Source organism: Orbicella franksi, chromosome 12 (assembly GCF_964199315.1).
Source record: "Orbicella franksi chromosome 12, jaOrbFran1.1, whole genome shotgun sequence".
Classification (NCBI taxonomy): Eukaryota; Metazoa; Cnidaria; class Anthozoa; order Scleractinia; family Merulinidae; genus Orbicella; species Orbicella franksi.
In genome coordinates, this window is record NC_138156.1 from 12907522 (window position 1) to 12921728 (window position 14207).

A 14207-nucleotide genomic window follows, 5' to 3' on the forward strand; every position below is an offset into this window, starting at 1 on the left:
TAATCTGCAAGCCATCAGGAACATCTTCCTTATTAATGGACGAAACTCATGCTCTTTCCCTGGCATTTTGAGCACGGTCAGTTTCTCTGGAAGTATCCTTGGCTCATCTACTGTCAAGTGTAAACAGCTGTACATGGCTGGGTAGGCCAGAAGGGAACAATCATTATGCCCTCTGTTTCCACTCTCACTATCTTGTGCAGGCAATGAGCAATCAAACTAAATAGAGGAGAAGCATAGAAAAATTGTGTTTCCCATGTAATCGAAAAAACATCTGCATAAGTTGTGCCAGGATCAGATCTCCAGTATGCATAACAAGACACCTGTTTATTTAGCCAAGGGACAAAGAGGTCAATAGGTGGTTCAACCAGGATTTTGTAACTTGCTGAAATTTGTCTGACCTTAGCAATTCCACTTCTTATTATCAAGAAAAAAACTCTAGACTCTGTCAGCCTAAGTATTATTTTTCCCTGGGATAAGAGCGGCAGAAATCCAGATCTCTCTCTCAATACAAAACTGCCAGATATTTTTGGCAGCAGAATTGTACTTTATAGAATGTGTGCCTCCCATAGAATTAAGGTAGTTAACAGTGGTTATATTGTCCAAATAAATGTAAATATGGACGCTTTTCCTACTGCCGAAAGCTTTTAAACCAAAAAATTCAGCCATGAGTTCGAAGGCAATTAATGTGATTCTCTGGTTCAGCCTCACTCCTTGTGCCTCCTGTTTTTTCAATGCCCATGACTGCACCCTAACCATTGTGTGAAGCATGTTCAGGGCTATGTCAGTCTTTGCATTTGGGGTAAAGAGAAGATAGGCAGCTTTCTCAATATTATCACACCACCATTGTAATTTTGCAAGGCTTTTCTGAATTGATATGGATACACTGCTAATAAGCCCAAGGCACTGTTCTTTGATGCCAAGCACCTTTTCGGTGGGAAGGGGACACAGTTATACTGACAGAATTCAGAACAAAAACCCAGAAAAAACAAGTGTCTCAACTGGTCCAAATACTGATTTCACAGAGTGTACAGTACACCCCATAACTGACTCTTTTCAATTCAACACTCCACAGACCGTGCTCAAGATGAATGACCCTGAAACGAAGAGAAGTCTGTTGAGTATTGCGTCGAAGATATTTGACCCCGTAGGACTACTCACCCCGTTCACAGTTAAAGCTAAGATCCTGTTTCAAGATCTTTGGCAGAGAGGGCTTGAGTGGGAGGATCAGCTTGATGAAGAGGTTGCTGCTCAATGGCGATCCTGGAAATCGGACCTCCCTTGTCTAAGTCGCATAAATATTCCTCGCCACTTCATGGCAAACGGAAGATCAATCATCAAACTTCGCGGGTTTGGTAACGCTTCACCAAAAGCTTACGGTGCAGCCGTTTACATCCAAACTGTACTATGGATGCAGCTGGCAAGGTTTCAACCCATCTAGTTATGTCCAAATAAATCAAGAGTTGCGCCTACAAAAACTGTCTCGCTTCCAAGATTAGAGTTGCTTGCAGCTGTTATTAACTCACGGCTGCTGAAGTTTGTTGCAGAATCTTTGTGTTTCAAACTAGACCGGGTGGTATGGTGGACGGACAGCATGGTAACTCTTCAGTGGATCTACAATCATGGACAAATTGTGTTGGAAAATGCCAAAATCATGAAATCATAATCGTAATACCTACAGAATGAGTGTCAACAACCCCATTCCCCCATTCAATGTTGGAAAATGGTAAAATGCAAACTTGTGTTAGATGAAAGTGTTTTGTCAACATTGCTCAGGTGTGGGGAGGGGCAAAATGTGTATAGAATGATTTTTGTCCAAACCTTGTGACCAAGGTTGTAGTTCCCAGTGGAAGAAATTTGTGGCGAATCGTGTCGCTGAAATTCAGTCCACCTGGGATCCTCAACACTGGAAACATTGTCCTGGAGAGGATAATCCAGCTGATCTGATTACCCATGGATTGTCATTAAAGGTCTTAGCTGAAAACAGCCTATGGTGGAATAGGCCAAAGTGGCTGGCTTCAAACTGCTGGCCAACTGAAAGGCAGGGAAATGAAGAGTCTTCCGATCTTGTCGAAAGGGAGAGGAAGCCGAAACAGGTGACGACGCATACAAAGTACATGTACTGTACTTGCCAAGGAACCAATAATTGACGCCTGTCGATATGAGAAATGGTTGACCCTTATTAGAGTAACCGCATGCGTACTGCGATGGGTTCGAGTCTTCAAATCTGGAGAAAGCTCTGAGTCAAGGCAACTGTCAGCTGAAGAGCTGAAAAATGCCAAGCTGATCTGGTATCGTCAAATTCAAAGAGAAGTGTACCGAATAGAGTATATACAGCTGGAGGCAGGCCAACCATTACCCAAAACCAGTACTATATTGAAGTTGGATCCCTACTTTGACAAGGAAGATCGTGTGTTACTAGTAGGAGGAAGGCTGCAATATTCCAATCTTCCCGAGGCGACTAAACATCCAAATATCCTGCCACATGGCCATCCAGTTGTCGAGAAAATTATCCAGTGTTCACAATGAATTACTTCATGCAGGGCCTGAGAATACACTTTCTGTCCTACGACAGAACACCTGGCTGACCCATAGACTCCGTGGAGTTAATAGAGTCCTCATGAAATGCCTTGTTTTCAACGCCAACGTGTTGATCCATATTCACAGAAAATGGCACCGTTGCCTTCAGAGGGAGTGCTCTTTTCGCCACCCTTCACGCATGTTGGGATAGACTTTGCTGGTCCTCTGTAGGTTCAAGGGAACCCCAGTCCACATGAATCGTATGTCTGCATCTTCACATGTGCCTCTTCGGGTATGGTCCATCTGGAGCTCACAAGTGATCTGTCAACTAGCGCGTTCTTCCAGGCTTTTAACCGTACGATCAGTAGGAGGGGACTTTGTAGTACCATTTGGTCAGGTAACGCCAAGACCTTTAAGTGTGCAGATCGTCAGATTCGAAAGCTTTAGAAGTCACAATCATCTGACAGTGATCAACCCTGGAATGACATAGATTAAGATGAGCTTCAAGCTAAGTTGAATTGGCGTCTAAAGAAATCAAATGGAAGTTCATAGTTGAACGTTCCCCTTGGCGTGGCGGCTGGTGGGAAAGATTGATACGAAATGTGAAGGAGTCTCTTCGCAAGGTCCTAGGTAAAGCTTTGTTGTCCTATGCAGAGTTAACAACAGTCCTTATAATTACCAGAATCGAAGCTCTCATTAACACCAGACCCCTCACAACAGTAAGGGATGATGTCAGGGATCCTACACCCATAACGCCCGCTCATTTTGCTCTTGAAAGATCACTGTTTGACCTTCCTGACCTTGAAGAGGTCCCTGTTAATGAAGAAACAACAACGCAACGTTATTTGTACCAAAAGAGGCTCGTTAATCACTTCTGGAAGCGATGGCGAGGAGAGTATCTACATCAGCTATCCATTCGACCGAAATGGAACGAAGAGCAACCAGCCCTTAGTGTTGAGGATGTAGTCCTGATCTCCGAGGACAACGTATCAAGGGGGAAGTGGCCAATGGGACGAGTTGAGAAATTGTTTCCTGAAAAGGATGGCCTTGTACGCAGTGTTGAATTGAAGACACAGAAAGGAAACCGATGCAGACCCATTCAAAGGCTACATTGACTGGAAGCGAGTAATCAGTCTCTTAGGGCAGAATGTTATGATGGAGAAGCTCACGGTGGGGAGTCAAAAAACAAGGTTAAGGAGAGTATGGGGAAGAAGAGATCGTCACGAGCCGTAAGGAGTCCAAATGTAAATCTCCGACAGTGTCGGAAAGGTGGGGAGGATGTTCAGGCCCGAATCCGCAGTGGAGTAGTCATACGAGCTCCTAAGAGACTGGACATATAACTTAGTCACCCCTCCGTGGACATTGTTGAGTTACTGTTGTATTATTATATTATGGTATGTCTTGTTCGTCAAAAAACACGTGTGATCGCAAGACAAAGATTTGGTTGTAGTCTATTTCGAGTTGTCCACTGACAGTAAGCGAGTGAGCATTTCATTGATACGTGGAAATAAAGTCAATTCATGTTGAACTGAACAACTTCAAATAAGAGGCAGTGAACAAATTTCAGCAGGTAGTTAAAAAAATTCTAGGTGAAGTGCGTAAAATGTTTAAGGTGAGAAAATCTCAAAGGGTTTCAAAAAGTCGCTTCTTGTCGGCTCATTTCCAAACGATTTTTATGCCGTTCATACACAGCATCAACCCGTTTGGTTCATATAGAGCGTTTTCACGTGACGTCATCAAATTCTCAAATCCAAAACTAGAGCCACGAAAGTTTTTATTCTAATTAGGCGTAAGAGGTACTAATTTTATATCTGTTTACAACTTCCCAGCTCAATAGCGTCCTTCGTTTGGAAACCAGCGCATTTTTGAATTTCAGAGTCATGGCGGTGCGTGACATAAAGCTACGATCGCGTTTGTCCAAAAATATGTATTTATCTCGTGATTTTTAGCCATTTAAGACGTTAAAGTATTTGGAAAAGTGCTTATTTAAATGTTTGTTTGTTCAGTGTAGTTAATCAGTCGCCTAGATAGGCAAAGTAAGTTCCAGATGTTAACACTATTTTCCTTCCGCCATATTGGTGTCCCACAGAGGAACACCAACATAGCGGCTCCATACTAGGCTCTGTAAATGTGCGCGGAACATTTCGACGAATATCTCAACTTTGGGACAACGCACACACTTTAAACTTGGAGAGTTGTCTTCTTTATTTATCTTCTATAATATCACATTTCTTCGCTTTATCCACTGAATGGTTTTTGATTTTATTTTTTATTGCGTGACAGTGAAAACGCTTTATTGGGAATGTTGGTCTGGTTTCACGGTTTTGCAAAAACACAAAAGACTCGACTAGTTCAATAGCATATCTAATACCAAGAGAAGATCAAGGTAAGTAACGTGACCTTCTCTTGGTAATACTGAATAATAACTCACTTCGAAAAAGAGTGGCAGCCTGGGTCGAGAATGGTATTATTTATGCCAGATTCAAAAATGGCGCCAGGGCACAAGAGCTTCCGTGTGCGTTTGTGTCTAAATGATTACAAGAACTCAGATGTAACTTTTCATAGGAAATCACGAGAGAAAAGCCTTCGCCGGAAGTATGTACGTTTGATACGTAACGATAATTTAAAGTTTTTCTCGGAAAACACTCGCATTTGCTCAGCTCATTGGAGCGGTGAGAGGAAGCTGAACAGATCGCACTTGCCAAGTATTTTCAGTGGATTAAGATCACGAAGATGCGCAGAAAACTACAGAAGATTGCTAAACCTCAATATGATGAAGTGAACAAAACGTTTGAAGCGTTCGCTGATTCTTCCTGCACTGAGAGACTAGGCTACAAGAACTCTGAAGACCCAACTCCTTCCGTTTCAGATTGTGGAACTCACACAGTTTTTCACTGCAGTAATACTGGATAAGTTTCCAGTAGAAAAGGTACGTATTGAAGAGGAATGTAAAACCATGGCTACGGAGGTTGCCCAGTTGAGACACTGAGAATAAACAGAGCTAAACAATCCGAGATTTGACACTTAAAAATATGAGGAAAGGAATGAAGACATCGAATTTTACACACGTCTTCCCTAGTGGAATGCAATCATATTCCTCTATGATATGTTTTTTTGGAAAGGCACAAAATCTTAATTATGGCTCTTATGAGAAGAAGGAATGGGCGTATCGGAGAAACGGCTTTGTAGGCCTGAAGAATTGTGTACATTCGGGCGATGACACACAAGCCATGTAGTATTCTGGCTTTTCCCCGGGAAGGATTGTACCATGGACGTCTTTTTCAGTTCATATTTGATTTTCACATGGCTTCTCGCATGCACGGCGTATGGTTTGTTTTTAACTCCCAAATAATTCCAGAGTCGCTCCGCCGGCACTCCGTTGGCTCAGGCTCCAACTCACGCTTTCGAAGTGAACTATGGAGACCCTTCTCCCTCGACTATCTCACCCAGTCCCTTCGCTTCCTAGTTCGCAATTAACAGGAAAGCAGTCCAAATCTGTTTCCATGATTCTTTTAATTTTATCTACCCTAGATATATACGCTAACTTTACGATTCAGTTGATTATGGGCGCCTTCCATTCGACTAAAAATTCCAGAACTTTCGAAACGAGGCAAATCTTTCGTCTACTAATCCTTAACCACTATTGGCTGCTTATAACCTCATTGTTGTTCTAGGCTTTTTCATCATAGGCAAGTCAGTCCCTTTCATAATATTAACTACTTACAAGCTCATGTGGTTCTCACTACAAGGCAGGGCTTGACACTAACTTTTAACACTACTTTCCTTTCTGTAAAGTAGATTTCAAATTTTACTTTCCATCTCAAAATTTTACTTTTCGAAATGGAGGTAGGAGGAGGAATCCAAAATGGTGGATTGAATTGCACCATACCACATGTATTTATTGCACCCAGACCTACTCAGCAGCTCTCCCAATACTCCAATATGGCAGCTCAGTAAATGCTAGAATGGTGTAAACTTGTCCTTTTGAAGACAGAAGATCATTGTCGGATCCGGTTATTTTTATCATTTGATTATTTTTTATGCATTTGCTTTGCCTAAACATTACTTTCCAACATAGCTCAAAATTTACTCACCGGATCATGTAAGTATTTTGGTTCATTTTTGACTTTTTTACTTTCCTAGAAGCAAATATATTTTCCAATGGAAAGCGGGTAAGTGTTAGTGTTGAGCCCCGCAAGGTGTTGCACGATATGATACAGATAGACAGCTGATTACCATGGTTGATGGCTTTTTTATATGTTTACGAAACATGGCAAATTCTTTCCTCAAAAAAGCATTTAATAATTTATTTATTTACTCATTTATTAATCCCTTTAAACTATCAGTTTAAAACTTATGATCAGCAATAATAATCTGGCCTCTAACTAGCACTATTGTTTCAATAATTTCGGTAGCTTTCAGTACTGCAAATTGCTCTAGTACTTTTCCATTTAATTTTAGATATGGTGGAGTTTGTCATGAGCTGCTATTATGTAAATATTGAGTTTGCACTTGCCTAAAACTTACATCATACTACCAACTAACTACCAAATTTTCCTGTTGAAATTAACTTTTCCACTGAGGCAAGGAAAACTGGAAAAAAATTTCCTTCTGATCAACTTGGGGCCAATTAAAGCAAAACAATTTTTTTTCGCGGCACGCGTAAGCCTACTACAAGTTAATTGTTTTGTGTAGATTTAAATTGCAACTTGCTAACGATTGTAATGATAGGAACAAAGCCCTTATTTAAGTGTTAAGCTGAAATTATAGAAGTACAAGAACCACTAAATGGGACAATAAAAATAAGGTAAAAAAAAGTAGAAAAGTGATGCAAACTTAATTAAAACATTAATATTAATCAACCTTGTCAAGCATACTACGTGCACCAAAAATATCGTACGATTTACAAGTAACATTGTCCACTCAAGCTTTTCTATAAAAAAAATGACAAGTAAGAGGAAAACACGGAAACCACGATTCCCATGCATGAAGTAGCCAGCCAATCCAGGGCCAGGGGAATGGCCGGCACTTCCTGTAGTTTCTTATACCTGAACTAATTCACGTTATGATTCGGCTTGTTCCCCGTACTGTATGCGGGAAAAATCAATCTGCATCCTGGTGCTGTGTCAGAGAGAACAGAAACAAAGAAGATGATTAATTAGAAGAGAAGAGACTTTGTAGGGACTATAGAAAACAAGTGTTTTACTGATACAGTCGACCTTCGCCTTTCGGACATTGAAGGGATAGAACCAAGTGTCCGTATTGAAGAGGTAAATAGCATGAGTTCTCCTCGTCAAACGGACCCTCACAAAGCTTGAGGTGCATCTTAATTGTGTAATAGACATTTAACGGGCAGTTTGATCTGAAACCACAAACAGTAAACGCTATTTAACACAAACTTATCGCTGGTTTTCTCGTAAAGAAGAGGTTTGGTAAATATATGGAGCCGGGATCATTTTAGTGTCCGTTGTATGCATTATATAGGTTCCGACTAGCAGAGGTTTTCCCTGGAGAATACATATGGACGTTTTGCCGGGGAGAAGGGAGCTTTCAGTAATAAGATGGTGTCCAAAAGGAGAAGCTCGACTTAAGCAGGACCGAGTCCTGGCTGGCCGAGGTGAATACAAGGCTTCGAGGCCAGTTGTAACACAAGTATCTAATAAATCAACTGCTTGGCTGGTAGACCACGTCAGAAAATGCTTAGTAGCCAGGCAGGCAGGCAGGTAGATCAGTAAGAAGGTAGACAGGTAGGTAGGTAGGTAGGTAGGTAGGTAGGAAGGAAGGGAGGAAGGAACAAAGGATGTTGGGGCGGGACTGGGATGGAGGGAAGGAAGAAAGTAAGGAATGATATGGATGGATAAATGGCCATGGATGGATGGATGCTTGGATGTAAGGAAAGAGGGGTGGCAGAAATGAATGAATGAATGCATGCATGCAATGAAAGAAAGATTTTAAACAGTAAATGGTAACTAAATCTCTAGATGTCTTTTTGTACTGTCAGCTGTGGGGATAAGCTATTAAAATCATATCTCACACTTGCCTAAGTTAAATAACTAATTAATTATTTACCACCTCAGTGGCTGTGTGACGCTGCCCCTATCCTATTATAACTAATATAATATTATATTTGGCCTCTCTAAAAAGATGTTAAAGGTGCTCATTACATGATATCGATAACTGCATCAGCAGCTAACAGTTAACCAGTTAATCATCAGAGTGACTACATATCTTCTTCAACTTGATCCCTGAGTATATTGATCGCTGAAGGTCAAATGCTTCGGCTTGTTCCCATAAAGGGAACAAGCCGAAACATTAACCTGCATCGACATCCTTTGGAGAAGGTAATAGCAGATTTTTAGTATAAACTATCTATAAACTGAGCTTTATAAAAATGCTCTCTCAAGTCTTATTATTGTGTGACAAGACGGTACGTAACGTGTGCTGGATATGGTTTACTCGACACTGATTGGAAAGTATTATGTCCTGTGTGCGTGTGTACATGTGTGTGGCTGGTAAGAGAGTTATTCATTTGGCGACCTTAAAATGATTAATTACCTCCAAATGGAACGCAAAAAACAAACAAAAGGATAGTGGAGAGAGCTGTAACCAACTGATCGAGTTTATTCACAAGAAACTGAGACACGCTGAAAACCGTGTTCATACAAGAGAGGGAGAAGCAGTAAAAAACTTCATCAAAAAAAAACAAAAAAAAAAAAAACAGAAATAAATAAAAAGCCTGAGAATAAACGAATAAAATGTTAGGCGCTCTGACTAAACTGGTTAGCGTCAACTGGTGCCATATTCACAAGGAATGATATATAAAGATCAGGTTATCCCAATGGGAATTAATACAATGCAACCTAATTTAACACCTAAAATAAAAGCGAAAAGCGCTTCATCGTGCTTTCAGTTCTGGCTAAACATATCAAAACAGCAAATACACTTTTTACCAAAAAGATTAACTATAACTTAATCACAACAGTTATATGAGTAATGATAAACTTGCAAAGGTTCTCCTGCATGCCTAAACGTCTAATCCAAAGTTTTTCATTGAAAATGCTGTTGACTACCACAATACAAACAATACCTCTTAAGACAAAGAGCTAAAAGGCAGGTAAACAAATAAACAAAACAAACAAACAAACAAACAAACAAACAAATATACTCCTACAACAATGCATAGCAGGTAATTACTTAAAAAGTTTTGCCAAAGTACTTGATTAGATATCCGTGGAAATATTTATAACTCAAGGTTGTTAAAAGTTGTACCTCTTGTGGATTGCCAGTACTGCAGACGTGAGGAGGAGGGCGACGACCGGGATACTGTATGTAAAGGCCTTTCTTCTGAGCCCCTGACATGAACAATTGGCAAACATAACATCAGTTTAAGACAATGGATCAAGGATGAAATTCAAAGAAGAAATGGCTTCAACCTTTTTTGACAATTGAAGCAGCTCTATTGTTTCCTATTGCTTCCAGTCCCTCCAGCAGATCTTGCAATGTTTTTTCCCTAAACGTCAGATCATCTAACAAAGCTTTGGCTGGACGGGTACTACTCTCGATCATAGCCACATCATCTTCAGAATACAGTGAGCTAAACCATTTCGTCATAAGTACTTTCCAGCTTAAGGTTGGTACCCGTTCGAGGGTGCTGTAGAGTTTTTCGAGTGATCTTTGAGATAATTCGCTTATTGACATCATAGTTTGCACCCTAAAACTGATGAAACCCGTAATAACCGGTATTAGTTCTCTGTGGTTCTCTACAAACGTTCAATTCTAAAAAGACGAACGTCACAAAAGGTTTACGTCAGTGCCACCCACTCCCTAAGCCCGCAGTTTATGCGTCATACAATTCTCCGCCTTTAATCAAATCATGTTTTAAGTCTGTGCAATGCCTGCTGCCTTAACCTGAAAAAACTGAAAATGTTCATTTATTCAAAGAAAACGCGCATTTCTTATTTCCAACCAGAACATAGTCTGCTCTGCAGGTTCTTCTATAGGGTACACGCAGAGAATCGGAACTCTTTAAAAATGTTCAGTTTAAAAGCAATCTAATGTAGTGAAACATATGTACGTATGTACTTCCTTGTTCTGTAGTATTGAATCCAAAACAAGGTCACAGAACTAAAACGTAACAGAGATCGGGATTGTAATGGTAATTAGAAATGTCGTATCCAGTCAATGTTGGTTTGGTAAGCTAAGCAGCATTTGATTGAGGCATGCAGAGCGAGTGAAGTAAACGGAAGGGGTGAAAAGGTGGTGTTGGGGGCATTAAATTATTTACACCTCACGAGGGAGACTGGGTGTGGTTTAGTCAAATGTCAGGTCATTGACAAGGACCATTTATGTCCTCTTTAGTATGGAATAGAATAAAGTATGAGGAGACATATGTAGAAGCCAGTGAATGCTTAATTCTGGTTTAAATTTTAAAAAATCTTGAACGAGTAGGAAAAAGTAATGGTCTAAAATATAGGCTACCGATTTTAAGAGAAAGGGTCATTTTGTCTGACAAATTATCTCACAATTGCAGATAGTGTCACCAGGCTTGACTTTAAATTCGAGAGAAACCTTCAGACCCTTTAAAATTGTATATCGAAGTGCAGCTATTTTGAAAGGTTGTCTCTCATAAGCGCAGAAATGTACGCGATAATAAAGATTGGTATTATGGGTAGCGGTTGAGGTTCATTGTGTTTCAGCAATAAGTTGAAGCATGAATACACGTGTTCGAGCTGTTTCCTTCTATCACGCTGAAACCCCTTTGGCCACCATCACCCACAATACCTTTCCACATTGTCGCGTGTCACAAAACAGCTGTGTATAGCTCGTGCCTGGCGCGTGATTCTGTTTCTTATAGCCAATGGCGTGTCTCGTCTTGGGCGTAGGGACTTTCCCTAAATGATGAAAACAGATAACTCAGCACATACATGCATTAAAAAAAAAAGACAAAACAAAAGACAAAACAAAACAAAAAAACATCAACAACCGATATCGAAAGTGAAAACAGCCAGCTCAACACATTTTAAAAACTTCAGCTGTCATCAAAAATATATATCAAACTGGGTCAAATAACTCCAATCCTTTTTTCACTGAACATAATTGTTAGCTTTTACGAATGGTTTATTTAGCTCATCTGTAAAAATTCAGTTTCCATCCCACTGACTGTAGCCTAGTTTCATGCTGTAACCATATCTCTGACTGAGAGTCGGGGTTTTTCCCTTTTCAAATTTGCATCCACAATGACATTTTTTCTGCCACGGTTGCAAATATGCCTCGGCACGTTCCGAACCCCAAATAAAAATTTAAGAGATATTTTCACGAGCAGCACTTTACACCATTGAGCCTCGTATGAAACCGGATCCAGATACTTTTCAGAACATTTGATCTGCAAAGACTTAGAAGTGTAAATGGAATCATATTTGCAATGAATGTAGTACGTGTTCAATGTCTATTGTACGAAATTCTTACCTCGGCAATCTTAGAATGTCTAGAATTAATTCGCCAGTCTGTAGTTTCTGCTCTTGGTGGGTCTCTGAAATAAAATAGACACAGAAATGTCAGAAGACTCTCCTGTAAGGGTTAAAGGAGTCTCGGTCTTTACCGTAGCAAATTGACACACAACTCGTGCAGGAAATGTTCTACAAAGGCGAAGGTTTACGACAATCATCCTTACAAAGGCGAAGGTTTACGACAATCATCCTTACCGGAGCGAATCCTCTTTCGGAAAAAAATGATACTCATCACAACGATTCGTAGTTTTGTAGCTAATAAAACGTAGCCTGTGTAAGAGCCGCACTACCCGAGAGTAAAAAATGGGACAGAGCGGCTCAGCCCGGTTTTGTCCTTCGGGCTGTAACACGGGTTAAGAAAACGTTCAAAGTAATCGATGGATTCAAAAGCGAAGATTACGTTAGAATTCGACCTAATATGAACTCACTAGGATCAATCAGAGAATATTAAGCCAACCAAGGACCTGAAAGAAATTAACTCTCTATAATAAAATAAATAATAACCCTTTGGTCTTTGACTGCAATCAGAAACATAGAAGCACAGAAAAATATAGCATACCTTTGGTCTCTTCTGCTTGTAGTGCATCGGACGACGTCCAGTGCGTTGTGGAGTTGTTGGGTAGTGAAGCTGTCAAAATATAGCAAGGGGCTCGAAGGGGTTTTTCCCTTTTATTACGTCAGAAGTATTGATTACTGCGTGGGTTGCCACGCTAAGGCAAGTTGTTATATCTTTACTCGTGACAACTTGAATAAAATGAATCTGCAGCAAACAGGGATGTCCATACTTGAACTTCGGTAGTATTTTTTGTTTAGAAGGCTTTTTCTGGTGGGCTTATTTTCCGTAAAAATTCCTCCCACTGACTGTAGCCAAAAGAGATCATCGAACCGTATCTCTGACTGCGAGTCGGGGTTTTTCCCTTTTCAAATTTGCACTCACAATCACATTTTTCTGCAAATGTGCCTCGGCCTCAGGCTACCCGGCACGTTCCCGGTCACCCCAAAACGCAGACCATGCAGACCGTGAGACCGTGAAGACTGAGTGAGTAATTTTTTTCTTATTTTTGTTTTTGAAATTTACTTTTGACTCGCATATTTTTGGGTTCTGGTCACAAATTAGTCAGATTAGTGTTTAACAAGAAGATCTTTTAGATCTTATAACCGCGCTTCTAGAATTTAACTGTTTTCTTAGCACTGCCGTCGCAACGCAGGGCACATTCCAAATATCCATTTATTACTGTAGACATCACATCACTTGATCAACACAAACTCTATTATTGCACCATCAGTTGTAGCCGATGTGAAATCTCCGATGACGTAATGGTCTTAATCTGGAACTTTCTCCGGAATTAATTGGTCGCCAAAAATAGCAGCAGGCAAGTTAGCAACACAAACTTTGTTTTTTTGATAGTTAAGCTGACGTATGGCAACATGACTACATATAAAAAGGCCTTTAAAATCGGTTTTGTTTATTTGCAGAAAATCTCGTCATTAGATTCTCTTTATAATTTGCCCGCAACAAGCTTGTAACGATACTCCCAAGTTAACACTACTTTAATAATAATTTAACAGAGATCTTTAATTATCCCTTGTTGAAGGTTCACTGGAATATCTAGAATTTCCTTTGTTAAATTTCAATTTTTTTTCAATACTCCAGTTACTTACTTCGTAAAGTATTTTCGGGCCAAATTTAGTGAAATTCTAATGAGTGGTTCTCGAGAAATAGGCGTATTTCCGAGAGTGCAATTTTTCATTCAATCGCAATTTTTTGACTTACTACGCACGCGCTGCATTTAACTGGGTTCTTTCGGTAACAAAGAAAAAGCTGAGAATTGCAGGATTCTTTGCATCGTTACTCTTTCTAACATACCTTTGTAATAAAAGACTACAGCCATCAATACACTGCGTTCAATTATAGAGAAAAATAGCACCAAAAAAAAAAAAAAAAAAAAAATAGCAGTTTGTCTGCTTATGTTCCAATCTTCTAGGAACAATTTTTAAACGTCATCGCTTCTGCATGCATTGCGTGCCGTTTATTACAAGGCGTCGTCCTCGGCGTCGCCGTCGTCAATGCTAAAACTCTCTATTATCTCGCCTCATAAAATTGCAAAATAATGGAAGAACAGGACCTCCTGGTGTCAATGACAATAGATCGGAATGTCCCAGGAAAAGTATCGCATTGCAAAT

At 40.1% G+C, this 14207-nt stretch overlaps 2 protein-coding genes across 2 annotated transcripts; one reads left to right on the forward strand and one right to left on the reverse strand.

Annotated features, from left to right (window-relative positions):
* Positions 1-874: 874 nt before the first annotated feature.
* Positions 875-7617, forward strand: LOC145462238 (uncharacterized). The gene is made up of 4 exons (XM_081445743.1): positions 875-1422; positions 2184-2418; positions 2749-2881; positions 3031-7617. The coding sequence occupies exons 1-4, from the start codon at positions 875-877 to the stop codon at positions 3630-3632; spliced, it is 1518 nt and encodes a 505-aa protein (XP_081301869.1). The 3' UTR covers positions 3633-7617.
* Positions 7618-7645: 28 nt separating this feature from the next.
* LOC145463979 (uncharacterized) lies at positions 7646-12670 on the reverse strand. The gene is made up of 4 exons (XM_081447778.1): positions 12583-12670; positions 11983-12046; positions 9951-10228; positions 7646-9869 (listed from the first exon to the last, which is right to left on the reverse strand). The coding sequence occupies exons 3-4, from the start codon at positions 10216-10218 to the stop codon at positions 9712-9714; spliced, it is 426 nt and encodes a 141-aa protein (XP_081303904.1). The 5' UTR covers positions 10219-10228; positions 11983-12046; positions 12583-12670; the 3' UTR covers positions 7646-9711.
* Between the last annotated feature and the right edge of the window lie 1537 nt (positions 12671-14207).